Raw genomic sequence first — 27,765 nt, forward strand, 5'->3', positions numbered from 1 at the left:
ACAATAAACATCTGATATCAAACGATATTATTATTACCGAGTTATGGAAGCTATATAGCTTATAAAATAGTAATAACCTTTTGTTCATCCAGGGTAGCGGCATCAAAACATTTTCCCCAAGTTTCGACTAGTCCTTCTGAATTTAAGCTGGAGATGCAGTTTTGGATTTATGAGTTATAAACGGGACAGGGTGACGTTATTTTAGTTATGTTAGGTCAATGAAATAAGCTTGTTAATAACAAGCAATACATTTGACCTTCCACTTGTGTGACATAGTATTCCTTTTTTTAACAGAAATATTGCGCAATATAAATGCTGCGGATCATAATCATGCATCCCCACCCTGTCGGCCTCATTGCATGGCCACGTCATTTGTTCTTCTTTTTTCTTTCCCGCTTTTAGTACCGTAGTATGAAAATATTATGACCATTTTTTATAGATGTACACAATCAATAATATCGACATGGATTTGAGTTGTTTGGCACAAATCACTGATAGCTGTTTTAAATTGTCGATCCTTGGTGAAGAAGAACACGAACAATGTCTCGAAATCCTGCATCATCGCAGTCAACATCGTCATCAACATCGTCATCGATCGTTAGTCAAGGCGGTGATGAAAATTATGTCAAATTAATTCGTCAAATGACTCTAATTGATTGTATTTCGATAGTGATTGGTATAATCATCGGTGGAGGGATCTTTATATCCCCTAAAGGTATTGGTTTTTCTACATTTCGTATTGGGTAGTTTTGATTGAGGTGATTTGTTTTATAAACTTCTTGGGATTTATTAGAGCAGGATAGCAAAGTCAGAATTATACATCTCATGGAAAGGGTATTATTGGATTCAAGCAGAGTTACTTTGTATGGAATAATACCAAAACCAAATTAAAAAAAATAAATAAAAAGCAACAATGTCGCCGATGATGACGTCTTCATGATTTGAAATTGAATTTGCTTTTATTCCTACAGGGAAGCTCGAAATAGACTGGATTTTTTTTATTTTAATATTCACAAAACTTCACACATCTACATAACTATATAGAATCGTTTATGAATTATAGGTTAGAATTTTCATTTCAAATGCTTATCATAATTTCTTGAATATCAGATCGTGTAGTGTGTGCCAGTGGCGTACAGGTGGAGGCTTGGGGGCGCTTGACCCCCTCCAATTTTTCACGACCAAGAGGGAAAAAAGAAGGAAAGAGAGAAGGGTGAAATAAAATACTATTTTCTGAATGTTATGTCAAAATCTATCTCAAAATTGTATTAAAAATTTCGAAATTTTTGCTCGATCGCAACTTTTAAGATATTTTGTCCGATACGCTATATCTGGCCCCTCAAAATTTTGGGCTCATTACACAACTAGCGTCATTCAAACAAGACATTCCATTAAACATGTGTTATTATCAGTTATACTATCGAATGTAAATGATTGGCAATGATTTTGTATTATTTTTCTGTGAACAATAACTGAATACGGATATGAATTTAATTTAAACATTTTGTTTCTTGATTATTTCAACACGCAGGTGTATTGGTGAATACTGGTAGCACTGGATGGGCGTTGGTGGTATGGGTGTTATGTGGAGTATTCTCTATGTTTGGAGGACTATGCTATGCTGAGCTTGGGACAACATTCAGAGTATCTGGAGGAGACTTCTCTTTCATCCTGGACGCTTTTGGACCAGTCCCTGCTTTTGTGAGAATATGGACTCGAATAGTAGCTGTTAGAACAGGTTCAAGGGCTATCAACTCGGTTTCGTTCGCGTATTATGTTCTTTTACCTTTCTACATGGGATGTGAAGTTCCATTTACTGTGACCAGACTCATAGGGGTCGCTCTCCTTCGTAAGTAATCCATTTTCTTTATGAAGATCCTTTCAGTTAAAAAAAAGCATGGTTTACATATTTTCGACTACCATTCTGTCTTTAAAACAACTTCTTGAACCAAGGGCGGAGGAACGTATGGGGGGGATAAGGGTACTTATCTGTTAAAATTGGCATTTGTCAGGGAAAAGGCATTGATAAGCCCCGGGCCTTTGTTTGTCCATCCCCTCTTCGATATTCTGTTAAGGAGGCGTATTTTGTTTTCTCACATGTTGATATTGTAAGCATTTATATTCATTGTTTTTTTTTCATTGTATGTTGATTGTGCATTTTTTGTGTAATTCTTATTGAATAGTGGAAAATAAGGGGAATGAATTGATTTGGGAGCGAACATATATGTTTACCATCAAATTATGATATGCCTGAAGTAGCCGTGTGTTTCGTGGTAGGGCCGACTGTAAGTTCAGCAAAGGCCTTTGAAGGGACTTCAAAAATATTAAATATGAAACATATATTTAGGCCTTAACTATTCAGCGAGTACCCCATAAGGCCAAATAAATATTGCAAGTGCGAAGCGCGAGCCGGAAAGTTTTGATTTTCCAACCTGAAAACTGGACATTCGAAGCGCTTCCGGTTCTCATGATCAGGTTGTCAACATCGCTAAAACAAAGTAATGAAAAATCAAATCCTGAGCAGAATAATTTCTGCATATTGACTTGGCTATTTTATCAAGGAAAGGTTTAGGGGCTATTTGTTCACACTGAGGGCACTGAAGCGTGCCCATTTTAGGATGATAATGTGCCTCTTCGTTGTACAAAGTATTCTCTTTCTTCTACGACGTGTCCTGTCAGAGTCAGTGGCGGATTCAGGGGGGGCACGCACATCCGGCCTGTGCCCCCTTAAGAGGCACAAAATACATTTTAGTGGAAAATGTTTTGCTTGTCAAATTGTTCGTGGGAAGTAAATGGCATCGATTTGGCAGTGAAGACCCTCTTTTGATTGTCAAAAATTTCCTGTACAAATGCCCCTCCCCCTTTTTGGAAAATCCTGAATCTGCCCTTGATTACATGAAAGAATAAACAATTACGAAAATCACCATCGGTGAAATCACCATTAGTGACGAATGTGGATTTCTAACAGGTTTTTCAGTTTGGGAAGAAATAAAACGGAATGTTATTGGGGCAAAAAGTAGGAGGGCCCCGTGAAGGCATTTAGATTGGATGCTAAATGCCCTATTGATTTTTTTTGTTTTCTTTGTTAGTTCCCCCATATTATAGTGGCGATAAGGTAAGGTGGTATATAGATATTCCTCTTATTTTCTTCTTCCAGTTTTAATCGTTATCATCAACTCTCTAAGTGTTCCACTGACGCGTAAGATCCAAGTTGCAACATCGGCCTGTAAAGTGTTGGGTCTTATCGTAATTATTGTTGCTGGTTTCTACCAACTTGTAAAAGGTGAGAACTTTGTTATACACTGGCGTACAGATGGGGGCGCTTGGGGCCATGGACCCCCAAATTTTTGACAACTAAAAACAAAGGAGAAGTAAGGGAAGGAAAAGAGGTGAAATATGATTATTTTCTGAATAATTTGTCAAAATGCATCACGAAATCAGATTTTTATATTTAAACAAATCTATTTTTCTCACTTGTATTTCTTATTTTTGCTACATACACCATGTTTGGGCCCCTCAATGATTTAGCCTCACTACGCCACTGTGGTAATATGAGGAACCAACCCCCGGGACTACCGACAGAAACAACCATTAGGCTATGTAAAAAATAGCTACTAGTATTCAAAAGAAAGAAAGAGAGAAGGAGGACGGAAAGCCACGAGGATCAAACCTCTCAAAAACGACAAAGATTTTTTGTTACTTCTATGAGCTAATTTGAATATATTGCAACCATTATTAACACTCTTGAGAAGAACCATGACAATAACGATACATTTTTCAGACAGTATATTTCTAAAGAAACTTGAAAATGAAATATTGGACGTGTATGTTATTATACCTGTACATCGATCTCACTTCCCTACATGCAGGCAATACATCGAATATAGACACTGCTTTTGTTGAAGGGTCTATAAAATGGAAGACAATACCTCTAGCTTTCTATTCTGGACTTTATGCTTACTCGGGATGGTAAGTGTTTCAAATTGTTCGGTTTATTCGTTTATATATTAAGGTATTCTTTATTGAGTGATTTTCTTCTTTGGTGGAATGTTTCATAACACCCCTAATTTGATTTTCCAATATTCTAGCATGACTTTTTAAAAACACCCCTTAAATAAATGAATAAATTAACGAATGAATTAATTCATAGCTGAATACATTAACATCCTTTAAACCAAATGACCATGGAGATCGAATGGCAAGTGAAAAAAGTGAATAATGAATGAAAGTATGAAGAATAAGTGAAATAATAAACTAATGGATAGTGGAAATTAAATGATTAAGAAAATAAAGGATCATAGAAATCTATTTCTCCTGAGAGCAAAATAATAAGAGCTATGTTTTAAATCATAATACTATACAAATATTTTTTATAGGGAATTTCTTCCTTCGATAAGTGAAGAAATCATCAATCCAGGAAGGTGAGAAAGACATCTTTTGCAGTGCCAGTGGTGTGATATATTCATTCATTCATTCATTCATTATATTGATTCCACTTTTAAAACAAATAACATAATATACATAACAAATGTATTCGTAAACACAGTGTATCAAAGATCAAATTAAATATCTAACATAAGTATTTAAACATAAGGTACACTACAAAATGTAAAAAAAGTGAGGAGCCTAAATGAAAAGCAGAGCTTGTAGAAAATTAGGCTCCCATTGGGAGAAAATATAAGTTGTTACTTTGGGCAAACAAATGTGGAAACGGAATACATATTTATTACATTGAATGTTTTACATTACACAAAATATATCGAAAGGCATCAAGTTTATAACAAGAAAATGATGAAGTAGAAAAAGAATAACAATAGTAAGATAAAATGAAATTGGAAAATGACCAAAAAGATGGAGGGGGGGGGAGTCAAGGGATAAATAATAGAGAGTATAAGAAAGAAAGAATAGAAAAACATAATTATAATAATAATTATTATTATTATTTGCAGTAATCAGTACGATGATCAGTAACCGCATGATAAACGCAGGATAAATTAGAATAGTATTGTGTGGCACATTCATCATAATAGGAAATATAATATTCTCTATTTCAAAACGTGTTACTTACCTGATTGCAGTTACACAGATTTTTAATTCGTTACTTATTAGTCACATTTGACTGTTTTTTTTTGTCTCACTTAACTAGAATACGGTCATTGCAGACTGAAATATGCTAAGAAGTGAAACGAGATATATAATTTGCAATTTTTGCACCTAACTACTGACCTAATCATATCACCTTGTTTGTTTTAGAATAAGTACAACGCACCTACAAATAGGTCTGTTTTACACTTCTCATTTTCATCAAATATACCGTTTATAGTTTTTTTTATGTTTTATGGTTACCGTAAGGATTACTTTTTAAACGGATCTTTATTTTGTTCTTAACCTAAAAATGCCACGCAAAAATATCTAAAATAATGAAATTGAGAATATAATGATGCAGTGTAATCAACTGTAAGTACTGAAGAACTATAATTTTTGTTTTTTTACAGGACAATTCCCTTGGCGATTATAATATCTGTCATCTTCGTCACCATCATTTACGTTCTCGCCAACATTGCTTACTTCACTGTGCTTAACTCGGCTGAACTCCTTGCTTCCAGCGCAGTTGCCCTGGTTAGCCCTTTTCACCAGTTCGTTTAGTTGTTATTGCAGTAATTATTAACCTCTCAAGAAAAGTTTGTAAATCTTTGTTTGGCCATTAATTTCTCCCTACTTCCAATTTTAAACAATGCATATTTTACATTACTCGAAAGATAATTTAATTCTCTTTAAAATGATACCATGCTTGTTATGGTCATGTCATCACGAAAAGAGCAGGATTCAAATGTGTTGGATGAGGTCTGAATTGAAAAGCTGCAAAACGAGCAAAAAGGGTTTGGAAATCTCAGTTTGACCATTCCTTTCTCCCTACTCCCAATATTGCACAATGCATATTTGATATCATTCAAAAGATCATTTAATTCTCTTTAGGTTGATACCATGCTTGTTATGATCATGCCGTCACGAAAAGAGCAGAATTCAAAAGTGTTGGATGAGGTCTGAATCGAAAAGCTGCAAAACGAGCAGAAATAGTCATGAAGGGTCAATACATAACATGGTTCTTTTGTCTGTGTCAGTAGAGATGAAAATCCATTCAAACCAAGCCCCTGCTTCTGTAGTGATGGTTCTGTGAGATAACATGGTTTGTGTCGTTGTTTGAAATACCCATGCATGTTTGTTTGTTATGTTTTTGCTTGTGCAGGGGTGTGTTTGATTCCATGTTAATGTTGATGTTAAGGTGCATGAAAACAATTAAAAGAAACCGATAAGGAATTATCGGTCAAAGTAAAAAAAAAACCGCTGAGAAACTCACTCATCACCACGGAAAAAAGAACAGAGACTTTCAATATTGTGCCATTTTGCAGCTTTTGAATTTTGACCTTGCCCCACATTTCAAGGCACTGCACCTCCATGTGAACCGTAATCATATCATATAGGGTATCATTTTAAAGAAAATTAAATGTTCTATTCATTAATATTAATTACACATTGATATTTACTAAAACCGAAGAGGGATTATCGATCAAAGTCAGATTTCCAAACTTGTTTTGAGGAGTTTATTAGTTTATGTATCTGGTGTGTGTAATTATCTATGAACTATATTACCGTAAAACAGAGCAATGAAGAAACTCTTTTTGTGAATACAACGTTGGCCTGGAATCAACTCCCAACCCCCCCCCCCCCCCCCGGGGGGGGCACTTCCATTGACGAGTGGATACCATGCGCGACCATGGAGTCTCGAAAAGCACCCTAAACACGTATTTCCCATATTCTGAAAATGCACCCCTTAATAAGTATTGGCGTGTGAAACCCTACCCTTAACAAGTATTGGAAACAAAACGATATTCCCTGAATTGAACCCCTAAACAAGTACAGCGATATTTGAATTGTTATGTCACGGACGCCGGTCGTCGGTTTTACCTTTACCTACATCATTGGGTTTAGTACAGCCCCACCTCCCACACATAGTGTTGACTCTTGGGGCAAAAAGTACATCCTTTATTAAACATTTTAGTCTTAATTTTTTATACCCTCGCAAATTTGACCCTAACACCTAGCTTTTATTGCGAAAAAGATACCCTTTTTTTCATTATTTTAGCGTTTTTTACACCCTTATTACGTTACGTACGTAACGTGCCCTATCTTGAAAAAGACATCCTTTTTACGTGTTTTGGTCGCGCATGGTATCCACTCGCCAATGTAAGTGGCCCACCCCCCGGGTCCCAAACGAAGTTGTCAGTAGTACATCACAAGGGGCGTTTCGACTAAACTCATCTTCGCCCTGTCCTAACTCGGTGCATTATACCAGGGTCTCAACTCCCTGATTATACCTACAATGTAAAAAATATTGGGTAAATCTTTTACCACCACGAGGGTAATTATGTGTCCAACACATTTGTGGCAGTATTTTACCAAATGCGGGAAGCAAATTGTAAGATTATTTATAAGCAGCAATTACTTTAGAATGGGCAAAGTTTTCATCACACTGGATAAATAAAAACGCCCAAAAGAAATGCCCAATTTTGGTTTGACACATAATTACCCTCATGGAGCACTTTTACCCAATATTTTTTAGAGTGTAACGGTCCTTCACATCCACATCCAGATTACCGTTTATTATATTAGCAAGGTGAATTTGAAGGAGTAGGTGGGAGGTGAAGCGGCAAGATACTCAGAGACACACCATCATCCCTATATGAATTCTACTATCACTCTTTTTTTATATTGAGGTCTAGCGACTGGAGATTGACAATGGGAATAGTTTGGTGACATAATATAAAGATTCACTATAAACACCATATTTTATTTTATTCAGATTAAGACTATTATACAGTGCATATAAAAAAAAAGTTTACACTAAGAAAAAATCTTGTAAAATTATACATTTGTAATATCCTGAAGATTTTTCCACATTGTAACATTGGTACAGATCCATTTAAGCAAATGACGATATAACTGTCGAAAATATTTCTGCTTGAGTGAGCACCACTTACTTTTGAAAAGTTAGTGAAAAATGATTTGCACAGAACTTTGAAATAGTTATGCGAATAAAAGTAGACCTTAATCATGAATAACATGTTGAATTTATCTATTAAATCTATTTGAAGATATCTTTTACCTTTTAAAACTTTTTTCCTTGCCCAAAACACTTCGAAAAGTGCATTGCGCCCCATCCCACTCCCCCACACACCGAGTCAATCGTGACGATATTTGCTTTACACTGCATGAGCTGTGATTTACATGAAATGGCTTAGGCTTGATTTTCATTTTGTTAATCATTGTAAAGCTTGGAAAAGGTGTGGTGTGGAGAAACAAGTATTAAATAAAAATGAAATGTAAACCCACTTTAAATGATAAAAACTTTAGTGAAAAAATGCTAGAGATGTCTGATATAAACTTTTGTTCAGATTTAGTTATGTCCCCAGATCCAGCTGGCACAAAAAGGGTAAAGGTTGTGCTTACTAAGTGTTGAAATTTCAATTTGGGTGGAAAAATTGTTACAAAATGATTGTATGTATCTGTCTAATTTCTATTGACTAAAAAGGCAAGGGAAATGTATGATAAATGTTTCGCAGGGTAGATTTGATTTCGCCCTTTCTCCTTGACACAGCGTGAAAACGAGCATTTCTGCGCAAACAGATTTCTGCGAGCTTTACAAAAATGGACAGTGCTCACTCAAGTGTAACATTCTGTCAAAACTTTTACTTGCATTGGATAGATGAGACCCAAACCTAAGATTATATGTGAAAAAATTACCCACATGTATATTTTTAAATTCCCAGGGCTTTTTCAAAGTGTAAACTTTTTTTGATACGCACTGTATATACTGTTTCATAAATAAACAGAAAATGGACATAAAATATCAATGAACGAACAAAACAGAATTACAAGTAAATGTTCATCTATTTAGCATGTTCAGTATGAAAGTTTATAGGCCTATAAATAAAAATGATGATATCATTCCAATTATTTTTCCTCAGGACTTTGGTCAGCGTGTTTTTGGAAGCTGGTCATGGATTCTTAGTGTTGTAGTTGCCATCTCTATAGCAGGCAACTTGAACGGTGGATCAATAACTTTTGCCAGGTAAGAGAAAGCTAATGACTTTGTTTTGTTTGAAGACATGTTTTATACACAGTTGTATTGAGTATTACGGTCAATCTTACAGACAAGTTCACCCAGCAAAAGATTTGCTTCAAATTAAATGAGAAAAGGCAAACAAGGAGAACGCTGACATTTTTATAAAAATGGATGTAAAATAAGAAAGTCTGACGTTTGAAAGTTTCCTTTTATTTCACAAAACAGTTATATGCACATCCTGGTATGCAAATGACAGAACTGGTGACGTCACACAATTACTTATTCGGTGCATTTTATTATATAAAGACTGAAATTTCTTCATTTTTTATCTCGTTATAACATGTAAAGTGAAACACAGTTTGATTCCGCCCTGAAAATGTAGGATTGCAATTGTTGTCATTCATAAAGATTGTTCCTTATTGTAAAATGTGCCAAATTTGAAATATTTCATATTATAAAATACAAAAGAAAATGTGAGAGATTGATATCATCGACTCTCTCATTTGCATATCACTTTGTTGTGCATATAACTCTTCTGTGAAAATAAGCGAAAGATTGAAATTATAAAAGTGATTTTTTTATTTTACGTCCGATTTCCATGAAATTGCCAGCAATATGTTTGTTGGATTTGTCTCTTTTCTAGCGAAAAAAGTCCACTTTTTGCTGAGACGAACATCTCCTTTAACATGTTTAAAGCCAATGTTAAAATTTGTAACACGTAACTTTTGAGTAATTGTCAGATAAAAATGAATGAAAATCAAATGAAAAAAAAATCGTAAACAAAGACTTTTCACGAATTATCTATTATAATCTCCAATGGTAACATTCTGCTATGTAATCGCTAAACTTGATTTGTCAACTTCATTTTCGCTTCTGATTAGGTCTAAAAAAAACCTAACTAGTACAATTTACTTGAAATCATTATTAGAACAGAATTGAAGGTAAATCGCGTTCTATATTCTCAGATAGCTTGACCGAAACAAATCAGATTAAAAAGCCTGACATCAGGCTGACAAAGTTGCCAAAACTAAGAATGCAGCGAATGTGATGCATGCGAATGTTTTATTCTTTCTTTTTTTTCTTCTTAGAGTATTATTAGTAGCATCTCGTGAAGGACACATCCCAAAGGTTCTCTCGATGGTGCATATAAATCAGAAGACTCCACTTCCAGCCGCCGCAGGCCTGGTAAGTCAAGAAATACAGTATATATCAATGTACATAAAAATGTAGATAAGAGAACGTCACTCCCTGTCGCCTTTACAAGGCGGTGTAAAATAAAGAAATGCAATTAATCTGTTTATATCAAATGTTGATCAATAAATGGTTTACACAGATCAGAAGACACTGTTCACTGTAATAATAATAATAATAATAATAATAGTTGGATTTATAAAGCGCTTTTTGCCAGAGGATACAAAGCGCTGCTATTATTACCCCGGCTTTAGCTCGAGCTACCATCACCGGCGCTCAGTGCATGCTGTAACTATATGTCTGGTAAGTAAAGGGTATCTCCATGATGAGTATAAATCAGAAGACACATCTCCCGCCATTTTATGTCATGAAACATAGATCAGAAGACATCCTCCCTGTCAAGGCTAGTTTGGTAAGTCAAGGTTAACTTATATCCATGGTAAACATATATCAGAAGATATACCCCTGCCATCGATGACAATTAAGTCAAGGGTATTTCAGTGGTAAATGTAGATCAGACGATACCCTCTGTGCCACTACAGACCTGATAAGTCTGTGGGACACATAGATCAGTGCATGCAACTGTTGTAACTTTGCCATTATGGCAACTACCATGGAAACCTTGATTCTGATCGATTGGCCGCTGAGCCCTGTTACCATGGTAGTTGCCCTTATGGCAAAGTTACAACAGTTGCAAGTCATTTATGAAACGGGCCCCTGAAGACACCCCTCCATGTCACTACAGGTCTCAAGTGTATTTTTGTGGTACACATATAGATCAGAAGACACCCCTCCACGCTAGTACAGGGCCTGGTGAGTCAAGGGTGTATTTCAATGGTACACATAGAGTAGGAGACACCCCTCCACGCCACTACAGGCCTGGTAAGTCAAGGGTATTTCAGTGGTACACATAGATTAGAAGACACCCCTCCACGCCGCTACAGGCCTGGTAAGTCAAGGGTATTTCAGTGGTACACATAGATTAGAAGACACCCCTCCACGCCGCTACAGGCCTGGTAAGTCAAGGGCATTTCAGTGGTACACATAGATTAGGAGACACCTCATTTTTGGAGTTGTGTTGTATTCGAAACTCTTTCTGCAGGGGTCACAGATGAGGTAAGTAAATTAAGCAGGGAGAACTCGATAGTAAAAGTCATATCAATGGAATTCTGCTGTAAGTGGAACTACAAACGGATTTAGAGATCCGTGGTTTAAGCAGCAGTTTGGTCACATAATTATTTAGGAGGTGACATTAAAGGTAGATCCCTGTCAGCTAACCATATCACATCTGATAGGACACCCCCACACCACTGTCACATACAGGTATGGTAAATAAACGGTACACCAGAATAATAATGAAAATTTAAAAAAAAATCAGTCTACTGCTCCAAAATATGGCAATTCAAGATCGTTTCCTAGTTCTTCCCCTTCCCCCACTATGCTGCTACAGGTCTGGTATATCAGTTGAACACCAAGACTTCCAAATTGATGCTACTGTTTTGGTGAAACAAGATCACATTAGTCGTAAGCATATCAGAAGATACGACTCTATCGCTTTTCAGGTCTGGTTAATCATTTTAGAGAAATACCCTTGCATAATGTAGTTTATAGCCCCCTGCTGCCTTCCTCGCCTTTACAGAAAATGTGCTTTCTAAAATATCAAGCCCGAATGTATTGTCTTTTTAATTGATGAAGTTTAAAAAAAATCGTATATGAACAAAGCATTATGCAATCATATTTATGCAAGTTATCGTCACATCGTTAACATATTGACGTGAAAATCAATGGGAATTGGGAAACGTAACAACCATTTTTTTTCGTTTTTTATAATTTTACATTCTAGTTTCTTTTGAAAAGGAATTTGTCACTGGCATCACTAACATTTACCGTCTTCGTCTTCTTTCATTAAATTTTGTGAAATAATTGATCTATTTGGACCCGGGATTTGGACTATAGTCGAAATTCATGTGTGCCGTACTTCGACTGAATGGAATTCGATGGAGCAAAAGTGGTTTACATTTCTTAAAATGCGTATTTTAACAACTCAAATGAACGTTATCTTTATTTGTCCATAGCTACCTATCTCAATCATAATGTTGATAAGTGGGGATGTCAGTAGTTTGATCAACTACACTGGTTTTGCCGGCTGGTTCTTCACTGCTTTAGCCTGTGCGGTTATCCCGTATTATAGATGGAAGTATCCTAACCTGAAACGTCCCTTTAAGGTACTGTAAGTAGGTCCACTTGTCAATTTGGTTAATTCGTTTATTAATCACACAGCGAAAATCAAAAGGATGTTGAGGATATTTTGTTATTTTGCAATGGAAGTATTATTGGGCGTTATATTGATCGTATATTTGGGATGTGAGATGAGGGCGTGGTTATGTATGTGCAAACGGTTACAGCCCGATAGACCGCGGGTCCGATAGACCGCGGGTCCGATAGTCCGCGGGTCCGATAGACCGCGGGTCCGATAGTCCGCGGGTCCGATAGACCGCGGGTCCGATAGACCGCGGATCCGATAGACCGCGGGTCCGATAGTCCGCGGTGTGTGTAAAATTATGATCAGGATATAGTGAGATCCAATGTCATCAAGAGGTCAAAAGGCCAATGATACGAGTCCATGGGGTTCTATAACGATGACCCAAAGGACACTTGCCCCCTGACATCTACTTCAAGGAAAATATCCCCATATTTTTATCGTCAGGGACTGTTACCCCCCCCCCCCGGAAATTTACCCTCTAGACGCCATACGGAGCCTCTAAAATGCAATCGACTTGACGACATGGCGAGATACTTTATCTTGCCATGTCGACTAAATAAGCTTATTATGTTCGCATGGCGCGATACGTTATCCTGCCAAGTCAGTCCACTTATAAAAAGTTATACATGTATGTCAACATGGCGAGATATTTTATCTTGCCAAGTCGACTTAAATAAGTTACATGTCAACATAGCGATATATCGGGATTCTCGCCGGGACTTGTACACTTCATATCTCGCCATGTGGACATATCGACTTGACAAGATAGAATAATTATCGCTATGTCGAAATAATAAGCGTATTAATTTCTTAGGCGGCGAAACCGGGGGGGGGGGGACCTTTCCCCCCTAAATTTGAGGTGGGTAGATCCTTAGTTGAGAACCTTTTTTTTTTTACTTGTCAATTTGTTTTCTACGTCCCCCCTAAATTGAGGTGGACCCCCCCTAAAATCTTTTTGTCCCCCCTAATTTTGGTGAATAACCTTTTTTTTTCTTTTCAAAAAATTTTGGTGGTCCTTTTTATAAATTTTGGTTGATTTGCTTGTCAAATTTTTTACCTCTGTCCATCCCAAAATTTCAGGTGGACCCCCCTAAATTTTGTTGCCTTCGCCGCCAATGATTAATTAAGACATGGCAAGATAAAGTACCACGCCACGTCGTCACGTTGATGGCATTTTCAAGGCTAGGGGTAATTATCCGGGGTAATTATCTGGGGTAATTGTCTGGAGGGTAAATTTCCGGGGGGGGGGGGTATCAGTCCCCGGCGGTAAAAATATGGGGATAATATTTTCCTTGAAGTAGTTGTCAGGGGGTGATTGCCCTAATTGGGTTATTGTTATAGAACCCAAGCGCGGATCCAGGATTTCGTGGGGAGGGAGGGGGGGGGGGCAAATTTGACCTGATTTTTGGCGCCCATATGTGTACTTTTCGAAAAATGGCGACCACTCCCTCCCGGCCAGGCTAACTTAAGTGCCTTAAATGGATTTTGAATTATCTTATAATCACATTAAAAAAAAAACAAAGACCACTTTTCATGTGCTTTTTTTTTTTTTGGGGGGGGGGGGTTCAATCTGGTTTAACTTCTAACCAGGGTAGGCCCTACTAGAATATTGTGTGAACGGGAGCTGTAGTTTCTGTACTGTTGTGTAAGAATTCCCTTCAATAATATTAATGATAACCTCTTGGGAATAATGCAATCTCGAAGCAATCGACCAATTCTCCTCATCAGTGGCGTATTTATTTAGCATGGGTGCACGGGGGGGGGGGGGGGGTGTGGCGAGGGCACCAAGTTAAAAAAATAAATGAAATGGAGGGGGGGGGTAGACATCAAAGAAAATCTGAGATTTCATTCTTAAAAACAAAATGAAGTATCTCACAAGGCCTAAATAAATAATGAGAACGCGAAGCGCGATCTGTTTTTTTTTTTTTAAATAGATTTTTCATTTTTCATGTATTATATCCTGAAAGCCTAAGTCAGGGGCGGACCCAGCTTCCGCCAATAGGGTGAGGGGCCATATTTTCACCCATATTTTCCCCGATCGGCCGATCAAAGTTGATTTTTTTTTGTTTCTTTGAAAGGGTTGTCCCAGTGCCGTAACGAATCAACAATTTCGAGGGAGCTCGATATGGTGTATTGCATAAAAATAATAAGAAGTTGCCAGTGAGCGAAGCGAGCAAGCAAATATGCTGACATTTTTATTACAAAAATACAAGGTTGTGATAGATTTTGACATAATATTTGGAAAATAATGTTATATTTCATCCTAATCCCTATCCTTTTCTCTCTATTTTTTTTTAGTCTTGATTCTCTCTTCTTTTTTTTTTTTGGGGGGGGGGGCAAAACGCCCATGTCCTAACAGTAATTTCCTAGCTTTACTTTATAAGCAACTTAAATGTGTAATAATCTCTTAAGCCCTATGTAATCTAAAAATGAAATTTCATGTATTTTGTCCTGAAAATTGAACATTTTGAGCAATGTTTGTGAACCTGAACAGGACGCGTGTGTAACTAGATAATTACCACGAGCGCGAAGCGCGAGCAGAAATGTTAAATATTCGTTCTGGCCTGGTCGAAAAGGGACCTGTAAAGGATGTTTTGCAGTTAGCCATTAAGACGATACATATTTCATCGATTCAATAATGCGAGCGCGAAGCGTGAGCTGAACATTTTTGATATTCCAACCTAAAAAGATGAGATTTCAAATTCCCCAGTGGGACATTCGATTCATGTTTGTCAATCATGAAAAAGGATGGGTAATGTTTGGTATCTTCCTACAATAATAATGCGAGCGCAAAGCGAGAGCACAAAATTTTTGATATTCTGATTCGAAACTCGATAATTTTAGCACGTTTTGAATAAGATCAAGCTTTGTATCTCAAAAACATGCGTGCGCGTGTTTTAGAGTTAGACAGAATCCTGGCAATCTGAATACATTTCATTTTTCATCATAAAAAATCAATAATGCAAGCGCAGAGCCCGAGCTGAAAATAATATTTGAAATTCCGATATGAAAAGGGTCAATATGTGGAGCGTTGTGGCCCAGTGGATTAGTCTTCGGACTTTGAAACAGAGGGTCGTGGGTTCGAATCCCAGCCATGGCGTAATTTCCTTCAGCAAGAAATTTATCCACATTGTGCTGCACTCGACCCAGGTGGGGTGAATGGGTACCCGGTAGGATTTATTCCTTGAATGCTTTAGCGCCTATATGGCCGCTCAGCTACTGCCGGGGTAATGATAATATACCAAGTATATTTCAGCGCCTTGAGCACATAATCAATGTGGATTTGGCGCTTTAGAAATACTCTATATTATTATTATTAATTTAAGCACTGTTTACAGCACTGTGTATATATGGAAATTTGATAGCACTATATAAATAATGCGAGCGCGAAGCGCGAGCTGATATTTTATTATGTATTTGACCTAGGATCGAGACATTTTAGGCCTAAGGACATTTTGTCATCATATAAGAATGATGACTATCTTCTATTTTTTCCCCTAAAACTTGTTGATATTTATTTCTGAAAAAGGGACAATTTAGTTATTATGAATTCATACAAATTTTATTTCATATTTATCAATCTGTTAAGCCTAATGAGTGTGTGAAATTTGTTGACAGTGCATGAGGCCTGAAAACTGGATATTTTAAGTATTTTTGTAATCATGAATAGGATTCATTGGTTGATATATTTTTAGCAAATAATGCGAGCGCAAATTGCGATCCGGAATTTTTTAATGGGGGGATTTAAGTAGTTTGTTATAGAATTAATATATAGGTATACTCACCAATCAAAATGCGAGCGCACAGCGCTAGCTCATAGGCCTTAATTATTTTTTTTTACAATCGAGACACCTGAAAAGGTATATTTAGAGAATATTATATGAAATATAAAAAGACAATAGGTAGGCCTACTTGGCAAATAGTGCGAGCGCACAAAATGTTGCAAATGTTGATTCAAACCATAAAACGGACATTTTCCAGAGCACTTAAAAACATAAATTGGTAAATAAAACAAAATAATGAAAGATCGATGTACCAGCTGAATTATGTTTTGTATATTGATATCAAAACTTGATATTTTAAACTACATATCAGCCTATTGAGCAATATATGTCATCGAACGGGCAATGCGAGCGCGATGCACGAGCGAAACTTTAATATAGTGACATTAAATATTTTTAAAAATTATTTTCCAATTCTTCTCCTGACCTTATTTTATTCACTCGTCTTCCTCCTTTTATGTTTCTTCTTCTTTTTCTCCTTTCTTTCCCCCTTTTTTTCTTTCCCCGTTTTTCACAATTTATTTGCTCTGTCAATAGGAGGGAGGTTGCCCTCGGGCCGCCTCGATCCGCATAATTATGTTAGGAGTTGTTATGATGAACACGATGCATATCTACTAAGAAATGAATGCGACCGCGAAGCGCTAGCTGAAAACTTTTATAATGATGAAATGAAAAATACATTTTCAGTTGTCAGGTTAGAATATCAAATATTTTCAGCTTGTGCTTCTCGTTCGCATAAAAAACTGTAAGGTCGGGATGCGTATATAACTAAACAATTTATTGATGCCAGCAGTGTAATGGGAATATTGTGAGAGTGTGCATGTGTCGGGGTGGGTGTATGTGTCTTGTGCGTACGCAACGTCTGCTACTGTAAGTTCTTCAGTCATATTTTACCCAGGGTAGATACGAAAGCTATTCTCCCAGCGGGCCCTGCTTAACGCGGTAATCTTAATGTCTCTTGCTAAATTTTCAAACTTATTTTCAAGATAAATACCGGAAAATATTAAAATATTTAATTTGTTTTGAAGTGGTTAAATACAGTGGCCGGATGGGTGTTTCATTATAAGCAGTTTGTAAATTAAGAACGACTGGTGTACCTTTCTTACGCGCTAAATAATCACCAATGAACATTTAATGGTGAATATCATTTACCACAAGAAACATGAGAAAGGATCACCAGTTGTTCTTAAAGTCACTCATGAATGGATGGTCCAGTTGTATTGTTTTGTATTTTATTATGTGAAATTAGATTTATTCAAAAATTTTCTACCAAGAACATCATCAGCCCACCTAATGAATATTCATGACGATGTGCATAATAACTGTTTTCACAAAATATTGATAAACTTTAAAATTCAATAACTTCGTTATTTTTATCCATTTTTGATGAGTTTTTCAGCATTTTGCTCTGTGAATTTTACTCTATTTGTTTAGATATAAATATTTTCAGCCCGGACCATCCCCCTAATTTACGAACAGCTTTATAAAATGGCTCAGGTATCGTATCTTTAGCCCCCCCCCCCCTCCTTCAGATTTGATATCGCTGTCGTAGGCCTATTTTCTATACAATGCTTATTCATATCATGGACCTACTAGCAAGTAGGTCCATGTTCATATTAATCGATGTTATATTTGGGAGGTCCAATTTATATCACAACAGGTTCCTCTGGTGATACCAATCATCTTCGTATTCTGTGCATTGTTCCTGGTTGGTATGTCAATCTACAGCAGCCCTGTAGATTGTGGAATAGGTTTAGCCATTACTCTTCTCGGGATACCAGTCTACTATGTAGGCGTGGCTTGGAAGAATAAACCTCAATGGTTCAAAAATGGAATGGGTAAGTAAAATCCAATCGTCTTGCAGAGAGAGTGTAACCCGGCTTGTACTGAGATGAAATGGCTAAAGGACAAGTCCACCCCAACAAAAAGTTGATTTAAATTAAAAGATAAAACTCCAACTAACATAACACTGAAAATTTCATCAAAATCGGATGTAAAATAAGAAAGTTATGACATTTTAAAGTTTCGCTTAATTTCACAAAATAGTTGTATGCACATCCTGGTCGGTATGCAAATGAGGAGACTGGTGACGTCACCCAGGCGCGGATCCAGGATTTCGTAGGGAGGGGGGCCCAAATTCGACCTGTATTTGGCGCCCCTGTGTACTTTTCGGAAAAATGGCGGCCCCTCCCCCCATGCAGGCAATCATAAGTGCCTTAAATGCACGTTCAATTATCTTATTTTATAGGCACATGAAGAAGAGGCAATTGAATAGTGGTTTCATAATGATGTGTTCATGAATAATTGTAATATCACTTTAAAAAAGAATCAATGCGAGCGCGAAGCGCGAGCGATTTCTATTTTAACCATTTGATGCTTCCAATCTCGTTTAATTTCTCATCAGAGTAGGCCCTGCTAGAATTATGTGAGCGGGAGCCAGGCGCGGATCCAGGATTTCTTAGGGGGCCCGAATTTCAAGTCAAGTAATAATCGTGCCAAAATATTGACTCCCATTGCCGACTGGGTAATGTCTAGTTACTTCACACAGAAACCTCTTTGCATTGTATAGGCATACTTCGTTCTTCTGGGTACCCCCATTATTTTCTTTTCTACTTTTTTGTTTCAGGGCTTGAAAAATGTTACGGGGATGACGCCCCTGTATCGCCGCGTATGAACACTGGTTGTGCAATAACTAAATTGCATATTCTGCATGAGAGAAAATTAATGTTTTATTTTGGGCAATATATTCTTGAAAAGATATACATGCTTTTTATTATAGAGTTGAGGTAGACTCGGTAGTCAGCACTCAGCATTTACTAATTGGGAGTGCACTGCCTACTTAGATCTGTAAGTGTTTGGATATATTATATAATCTTTTGTTATTCGCTTGAAATCCATTCAAAACAGTAAGTTGTCTTGTCAATCCTAATCAACAAACATTGGATCTTCCGCTCTTGCAACAATCATACCTATTTCAGAATATGATATGCGTTGTGGTATGAATGTTTACCCACCTAGAACATGCAAAACGTTTACTAGTAACTATATAGTGACTATACTACTAGACCGATTTTTACTCAAACGGCTTTCCAATAGAGGAATAACAAGAGAACATTCACCTAAGAATATAAATCCTCATTTGTTCTGATAAATATCAAGAGTATCAGTACAAAATTTAAACAGTGTCAGTATAAAATGTAATTTGAAATTAACAGAAATGTCAAAGAAAATCGGTTATTCAATCTGCTCAGATTAAAGAATAATACTCTCACTACTGCTAAAGTTATATAATTGTTGGCCGTGTACTCCATTCACCGTCCAATTGAAACATAGGACCTATATATAATATTATATTCCACTTGTTAACATTATATTTTCCAATCCGTTTGGGATTAGTGGCTTAAGTGTTGCAAGCAATATAAAAACAACAGTTAAAATCAGACGCTTCTCATACATTTGTCATACATCAAAGTGCAGAGTGCTTCCCTTCATGCAAGAAGAATTCACAACTCTTATTCATATTTTGTTTCTTAGCCTTTAATAAACTAGAGCGAACTTTGTTAGGAATAGAGTTATGGAGTGCTCAGCTCGTGAAGCTCACGAATTACTCATTAAAATATTGACGAATTTCTTACGTGCCCCCCACTAAAACATGTGACAAAAGTCGCTAGGACAGAACATATTTTTTGTCTCGCCTACATAGCAGAGCGAGACAATAATTGGCGCCTCTTTTCGACGATGGGGACGGCGTCAACACTGAAATCTTAACCAAAGTTAAGTTTTTGAAATGTCATAGTTCATGAAACTTGGAAACAAGGTTAATTAAGTATAGCGGAATATCCTGACTACGTTTGTTTAAGGTAACATGACCAAGGTCAAATGTAATTTAGGGTCATTGCAGGCCTGGCCGCCTGGGTCAATGAACTTTGAAAATGTTGGGAGAATCAACATCGAAATCTTACCAAAATTAAAAACTAGAATAAGATATTCCAAAGCGTGTGTAAGATTAAAGCTAATCTCCCACATTAGGGGTATTCAATTTTAAAAATACAATATAAAAAATGTACGTCGTATTATATAAACTATCAGATACACCCGTGTATGTGACAAGTTCGATGATATAAGTAACATTGAGATGTTTTCTTTCATGTAGTGTATATAATTATAAAGTGTTTTGAATTGGAAACATGCGCTAAATGTAAATATTTATTTTTATATCAATATATTAAGTGAGTAATTTGAATTTATTTGGCGTTATTGTGTTTATGTAAATCATTAATCATAATCTTGAAATACAATGAATCTTAAGCTTGGGCGTACATTCGTAATTCCGAAGCTTCGTTATTCCGAAGGTTCGGATATTCCGAAGGTTCGTATTTCCGAAGTTTCGTAATTCCGAAGGTTCGTAAGTCCGAAAACGAAATGAGGTTCGTAATTCCGAAGGTTCGTTAGTCCGAAAACAAAGTGAGGTTCGTAATTCCGAAGGTTCGTTGATCCAAAAACGAAATGAGGTTCGTAATTCCGAAGGTTCGTTAGTCCGAAAACGTAATGATTAACGAACCTTATTTCGTTTTCGGACTAACAAACCTTCGGAACAACGAACCTTATTTCGTTTTCGGATTAACGAACCTTCGGAACAACGAACCTTATTTCGTTTTCGAACTAACGAGCCTTCGGAACATCGAACCTTATTTCGTTTTCGGATTATCAAACCTTCGGAATAACGAACCTTCGGAATAACGCCACATATGTTCGGATTAACGAACCCTTTTACGTTTTCGCATTAACGAACATCGAGGTATAGGCAATTTACGTGTTTCGAAATTACGAACCTTCGGAATAAAGAACCTTCGGAATTACGAAGTGTAACCTAAGCTTGTATGTAGATTTAGTTGTATGTGAAATAATATGTAGAGTTTATGGAGTTTTGAAACTTTTGGAAACCTACTTGAAGTAGATCTAATTTAGTTGATTTGGGATTGTGGGGGCCTAACTTAAAAATAACATTACCTGCCGTTGATACGGCGTGCTAAGCATTTTTCTTTAGTGTTTTAGATCTACTTGACGCCCCCCCCCGTAGGGATAGTAATTTTTAGTTTGCTTGTGAAAGAAATATGCACCAGTCGGTGACTGGCCGTTTTCTTTGGGGACTTCTCATTTAACAGTATTTTACCTAGAACAATTGAGAGTTCCCTCATTAACTGGTTCACATGCAAAGTACAAAATTAATGAAATTAACTTTCTGCCGGTTCATCAGTTTCTACAGGGCCGCGGAACGGTTTTCAAAGTGGAGGGGGGGGGGGCTGCTGACCATGCACAAAATCACATTCAATCAAATTATGGTAATTTTTACGTGTTTGCACACGGTTTTGACAAAAGTGGGGAGGGCCTGAAGCCCCCAAACCATGCACCGCTTCCCCTGCCCCTGTTCTATCCATGGAATTACCCGACTAGCCGACTGCAAACTGATGATTTTTTTCATTTTTTTCCTTCCACAGTTTCTTTTTTTTTCAAAAAAGCATAATTACATTGTATAAACATTTACAATTTTTCCGACAACATTAAATAAATATGGTATTATACATAATTCATAACACATAGACATGCAGTAGTGATGATTTTGCAGTGTACACAGAAAACGTCGAATCCAATATCGTTTGGAAAATGACCCCAAAAGCCGTTATAGAAATAGATTACTTGAATCTGTGAAATCATTAAGTCCAAAATGTGTTTATGCATGTTTTTATTATGTATGTAATGGTAATGGTAATTATACATTAATAGAAATGTTTTGAACTTGTGGGCAAATAACGGCTCTTTTTTTTTGGGGGGGGGGTTGATATTCGGTTGGCAAGCAAATTCCACAGAGTGACACACGAAATGTTGACGTGCGCACAAAATTTGCCAGTCTTTCTTTTTGGTAAATGTCAAATATCATAGAGTCTATGTCAACTATTGTATGAGAAGGCCCCGAAGCAGGGTAGGAAATACACTGGAACTCAGCTCTAAGGCAGATTTTTTAGCTCCTCATATGAACTAAATAAATAGATCTAGCCCCCAAATAACAAAATAGCCGTCAGTCAATTATCCTCATTGGCCTAGGGTTCAATGTATAACATACCGACATCACTAAGGTCGAAATACATTCATGACTATGGTGGTTAACTGGTCATGAGCTTTGAGCCATAATTCAAAGGAAACAAATATCTAATTTGGCATAACTGAACATTTTTTGCCGTGAAATGTTTCTTTTCCAACGATTCATCGAATAGGTAGGGAATCAAGTATGTTTCATGCAACTTTTTCTCGACCGTGCGTCATTCATATTTTACGTAGAGGGTCTCATAATTATGAAAAAAGAAGAAATGGATGTTTCAGTTATGAACTTTGATTGAATAGATCATAGGTCCATGAATAGATAGCAGGAAAAGCCAGAAAAATCGTAAAATTGCACGTGCAAACGAAAATTTGGTAACATCATTTCCATTGTTCTAACTCAGTCATGCATGTTTTATGACCATTGATATGGTATTTAAATGACAGAAAGAAATCATATATTTCGATTATGGCAGCAAAAACTTTCACCGAATTACGGTTTCGTTTTTTCTGGGGATTCACTATATTCTAACTTCTCAATGAGACATCAAATTATTAATCGATGCAGTGGCGTACCGTGGGTCACGGCATTGGGGGCACCAGCAAAAATTTTGAGTCACTTAGTAAGCGCGCGAAGCGCGCCCAGTTGCCAGGTATACTGTCCTAATAGAGACATTTTAAGGACAGTGCCATTAAACGGATATGTCTCTCACTGGTCAAATAATGCGAGCGCGAAGCGCGAGCTTAAAATTTTTGATATTCAGACCTAAAAGGGGACATTATAATCAATCTTTTGTAATCATGATGCGTACCTGTCTCGCTAAATAATGCGTGCGCGAAGCGCGAGCTGAAATTTTTTGTAAATATTGACCCCCAAACAGGAAGATTTTAAGGACTATATTTTAGGAATTCATTAAGAGTATACACATCTCACCATAGACATCTAATGCAAGTGCCAATAAGCGCTTGCTAATTTTGTTAGAACTACATCTAAACATGCACCTAAAGCACTTGTAATCATGATTAACATATACCCATCTCACTAATCAAATCTTGCGAGCGCGAAGCGCGAGCTGAAAATTTAGGAAATTCAGACCTGAAGAGGGGCATTTTAAGGCTTGTTTGTAGGAATTCACGAAGACCATACGTAATTCACTAACCAAATGATGCGAGCTGAAAAATTTTGATATTCAGATTAGAAAAAGGGGCATTTTAAGGACTGATTCTAGGAATTCATGGAGAGCAGACATATTTCACCAATACACTTCTGCGAACGTAAGCACGGACAGGAAATGTTTTATATTAAGACCTTAAAATGGGACAATCACTTTAAGTAGTCATGAAAAAGAAGCATACTATAATTGTACATAAAACAAAAATAACTCGAAGTGCGAGGAAATATTTGGCAGTTTGGTGTATATTTACTTGAAAACGGGAGGTTTTAGTATAACAGGATTATATATCTCGGTAAACAGACAATGCGAGCACCAGGAACAATGAAGACATAGGCCCTGAGCAAATTATGTTTCATAAAGTTACGAAAAAAATGTTTATGTAATATAACATAACATAATTATGATATAATATAACATTATAATGAACAATAATGTCTTCTTTCCCACTACGTTTCTCTTCCTTTCTCCCTCTTTTTCTCCTTTTCCCCGTTTTTTTTTTTTTTTTTGGGGGGGGGGGGTCAGCTGATTGGGGGCACGTGCCCCCCCCCCATGCCCCCCGTAGTTACGCCACTGAATCGATGAATGTTCATGTTTCACCATGTGTTCCTACCTCTCAAATTTGGGCGGAGGTACTTGTCTAGGGAGCCAGTTTGCTTTAGCCTCTCCGTTTTCTTTTTCGATTTTCGCAACATGAAGATTTTTTGCTGGCCATGGTACTTGAGAACTTTGTAGTTGGGCGTGGTCGCCTGGGCGCCATGAGTTGCAGACTGGCGAGTTTGAATTCGTGCCTTGCCCGCTTTCCAGACCATAATGCGCATGCTCGTAACTTCGAGAACTTCGAGAATTTCTCGGAAGTCTCTTCGGGACGGAATGTATGAATGCGGAAATAATAACACGAATAACAAGTTCTTGTAATGTGATCGAGGCGGTCTGAATATACAGTTATTATCAATTTCCACTTTCCAAATAACTATGGAGCGCAAGTTATCCCGACCTACAACTAGCTACACGGCGGGTCATTGCTTGCTTGTTATTGGTGTTGAACGTGACGATGTTAACATGTGCTTTGTAACCTATGCAATTATAGGTATATGGCTTAAAAATAATGCAACTTGTACAACTTATACTAGTTGCATTCTTTTTAAGCCATACCCATACACAATTCCAGCGCCCCCTAGTTCTCACATCAATTTGGCGCCCCCTCGTTCGAACATCAATTGGGCGCCCCAAGTTCGAATAGCAATTCGGCGCCCCCTAGTTCGAACATCAATTTGGCGCCCCTAGTTCGAACATTCAATCGGCGCCCCCCGATGTCGAACATAAATTTTGCGCCCCTACGTCGAACATCAATTCGGCGCAACCCCCCTACGTCGAACATCTATTTGGCCTCCCTAGGTCGAACATCAATTTGGCGCCCCCAGTTGGAACATCAATGTGGTGCCCCTAGTTCGAACATCAATTCGGCGCCCCCCCCCTACATGTAGGTCGATCATCAATTCGGCCCCCCCCCCCCCCCGTTCGAACATCAATTCGGCCCCCAGTTCGAACATCATTTTGGCATCCCTTCAAACTCAATTTGCCTTCCCTAGTTCGAATATCATTTCGCCCCCTAGCTCGAGTATCAATTTGGCGCCCCCTAGTTCGAACATCGATTCGGCGCCCCCCCTAGTTTGAGTATCAATTTGGCGCCCCCCTAGCTCGAACATCGATTCGCCCCCCCCCCCCCCAGTTCGAGTATCAATTTGGCGCCCCCAGTTCGAACATTTTAACATCCCTTCGAACATCATTTCGGCGCCCTCCTAGTTCGAATATAAATACGGCGCCCCTACATGTAGGTCCAACATCAACTTGGCGCCCCTAGTTCGAATATCAATTCGGCCCCCCCTAGCTCGAGTATCAATTTGGCGCCCCCTAATTCCAACATCAATTTGGCGCCCCCGAGTTCGAACATCAATTTGGCGCCCCTAAGTCGAACATCAATTCGCCCCCCCCCCCCGTTCGAACATCGATTCGGCCCCCAGTCCGAACATCATTTTGACATTCCTTCGAACATCATTTCGGCGCCCTTTTGGTTCAAACATCATTTTCTGTCCTCCTCCTCCTCTTTTTTTCTTCTCGTCCTTCCCCCTCTTCCTCTTCCCTTTTCTTCTTTTCTTTCCCCCTTTCTCTCTCTTTTTCTTCTCTTCTTTCTTCCCTCTTCCTCTCTCTTCTTTTTTCTCCCTTTCCTTTTCCCCTCTTCCTCTCTCTTTTCCCCCCTCTTCCTCTTTTTTCTCCCCCTCCCCCTCCCTTTTCTTCTCTTCCTTCCCCCTCTTCCTCTTTTTTCTCTTTCTTTCCCCTCTTCTTCTCCTTTTTTTCTTCTTTTCTTTCCCCTCTTTTTTTTTCTTCTTTTCTTTCCCCTCTTTTTTTTTTCTTTCCTCCCTTCCCCTCTCTCTCTTTTTTTCTCCTTTTCCTTTCCCTCTCTTTTCCCTTCTCTTTCTTTCCCCTTTTCCTCTCCCTTTTCCTTCCCCCTCTTCCTTTTTTTCTTCTTTTCTTTCCCCCTTTCCTCTCTCTTTTTTCTCCTCTTCTCCCTCCCCCTCTTCCTCTCTCTTTTCCCTTCTTCTTTTCCCCTTTCTCTCTCTTCTCTTCTTTCCTTCTTCTTCCTCTTTCTTTTTTTCTCCTTTTCCTTCCCCCCTCTCCCCTCTCCTCTTTTTCTTTCCCCCCTTTTCCTCTCTCTTTTTTTTCCCTTCTTCCTTTCTTCTTTTCTTTCCCCTCTTCCCCTCTTTTTTCTCTTTCTTTCCCTCTCTTCTTTTTTTTTTTAGCCGAAGGGGGGGGGGGGCAAGGCCCCCTCGGCCCCCCCTCATGGATCCGCGCCTGACGTCACCCACTCACTATTTCTTTTGTATTTTATTATATAAAATATGAATTTTTCTAATTTTCTCCTCATTGTCAAGTAAAACAACGATTAATACCTCCCTGAACATGTGTAATTAGCATTGTTTAATAATATATGGTTCAGTCAAGTTGGTCCTTATTGTCAAATTTGTAATAAATGAAATGTTGTATTATTCAAACAATACAAAACAAAGAAATAGTGAGTGATGGACATCATCGACCGACTTATCTGCATTTCAATGAGTTGTGCATATCACTGTTTTGTGAAAAATAAGGGAAACTTTAAAATGCCATAACTTTCTTATTTTACATCCGATTTTGATGAAATTTTCAGCATTCTGCTAGTTTGATTTTTTCTATTTTATTCAAATCAACATTTTTCTGGGGTGGACTTGACCTTTAACAGTAATGCAAACAGATATAATGAATTTTAGAGAAAAAAAATAGTGAGTGAAATCATTGACTCTCTCATTTGCATATCAACTGGGTTGTGTCCCGGGTTGTGTATTTAGTATTTTACAAAACTAAGCAAAAGTATTCAGAGTCAGAATCATAGCTTTCTTTATTTTGTCTTCCGAATAATGATACTTTTATTGTTCTGCTGATAGATTTTTTTCTTCAATATTTTGTCCAATTATATTTGATCTTTGAGTGGACATATGACCTTTAAATTACAGTCTGAAATTCCAAACAATGATATCCCTTCATGAACTTCGTTTGTGTTTGACTAAGTTTTTACCGAACGTGTAAACGTCTGTGATCGTCCCATAACCTCACCATCCACAAGACGTGACTAGTGCTCGAACCTACATCACTTCGTCACTTCCTCCAGATTGGATTAGAGGCGCACGCCCCAACGTCAAGTCGTGAATATTCTTTTTGTGTTTTTTCTCCAGATAACCTGACAGTTTTCTTGCAGCAGATATTGATGGTTGTTCCACAGGAGGGCGATGATGAGACGAAGGAAAAACTTCAGTTTAAGGCTGAATAGAATTGGGCCTAAGAGCGCTGAAAAACACACAAAAACGTATGGAAGATGAGAGCATATCAGAGGCGTCTAGGAGTTAACTAGTTATTAGTTTATGTTTATTAAAGAAATAATTATTTTTTGTTCGTTTGTTTTTCTTTTCATATAAAGATAATTAATAAAATACACGAAAATAAATGAAAATCAATAATTAATTGCAACGGTGGATTGCCCATTTCAGTGACATTTAAAAAGGGTTACTGTTCTTCTAAGGGGTATTGATTAAAAGAAAATAA

General features: G+C 37.6%; 1 protein-coding gene across 2 annotated transcripts; it reads left to right on the forward strand.

Annotated features, from left to right (window-relative positions):
• The first annotated feature begins 471 nt into the window (after positions 1 to 471).
• On the forward strand, positions 472 to 27,549 carry LOC129256997 (cystine/glutamate transporter-like). 2 transcript variants are annotated; one of them, XM_054895232.2, is made up of 11 exons: positions 472 to 715; positions 1,532 to 1,849; positions 3,158 to 3,283; positions 3,870 to 3,969; positions 4,377 to 4,421; positions 5,496 to 5,619; positions 9,027 to 9,130; positions 10,213 to 10,309; positions 12,391 to 12,540; positions 18,021 to 18,198; positions 27,399 to 27,549. In XM_054895232.2, the coding sequence occupies exons 1-11, from the start codon at positions 541 to 543 to the stop codon at positions 27,491 to 27,493; spliced, it is 1,512 nt and encodes a 503-aa protein (XP_054751207.1). In that variant the 5' UTR covers positions 472 to 540; the 3' UTR covers positions 27,494 to 27,549. The 2 variants fall into 2 exon arrangements, with proteins under 2 accessions (XP_054751207.1, XP_063953966.1); XM_064097896.1 differs by lacking the exon at positions 3,158 to 3,283 and having other exon boundaries at positions 511 to 715.
• The last annotated feature ends 216 nt before the right edge of the window (positions 27,550 to 27,765 follow it).

Source organism: Lytechinus pictus, chromosome 3 (assembly GCF_037042905.1).
Source record: "Lytechinus pictus isolate F3 Inbred chromosome 3, Lp3.0, whole genome shotgun sequence".
Lineage (NCBI taxonomy): Eukaryota > Metazoa > Echinodermata > Echinoidea > Temnopleuroida > Toxopneustidae > Lytechinus > Lytechinus pictus.

Coding starts and splice junctions, on each gene's coding strand:
- LOC129256997 (XM_054895232.2), top strand. CDS start 541: ATGTCTCGAAATCCTGCATCATCGCAGTCAACATCGTCATCAACATCG. Junction 1,850..3,157: donor CATAGGGGTCGCTCTCCTTC/GTAAGTAATCCA, acceptor TTCTTCTTCCAG/TTTTAATCGTTATCATCAAC. Junction 3,284..3,869: donor TTTCTACCAACTTGTAAAAG/GTGAGAACTTTG, acceptor CCCTACATGCAG/GCAATACATCGAATATAGAC.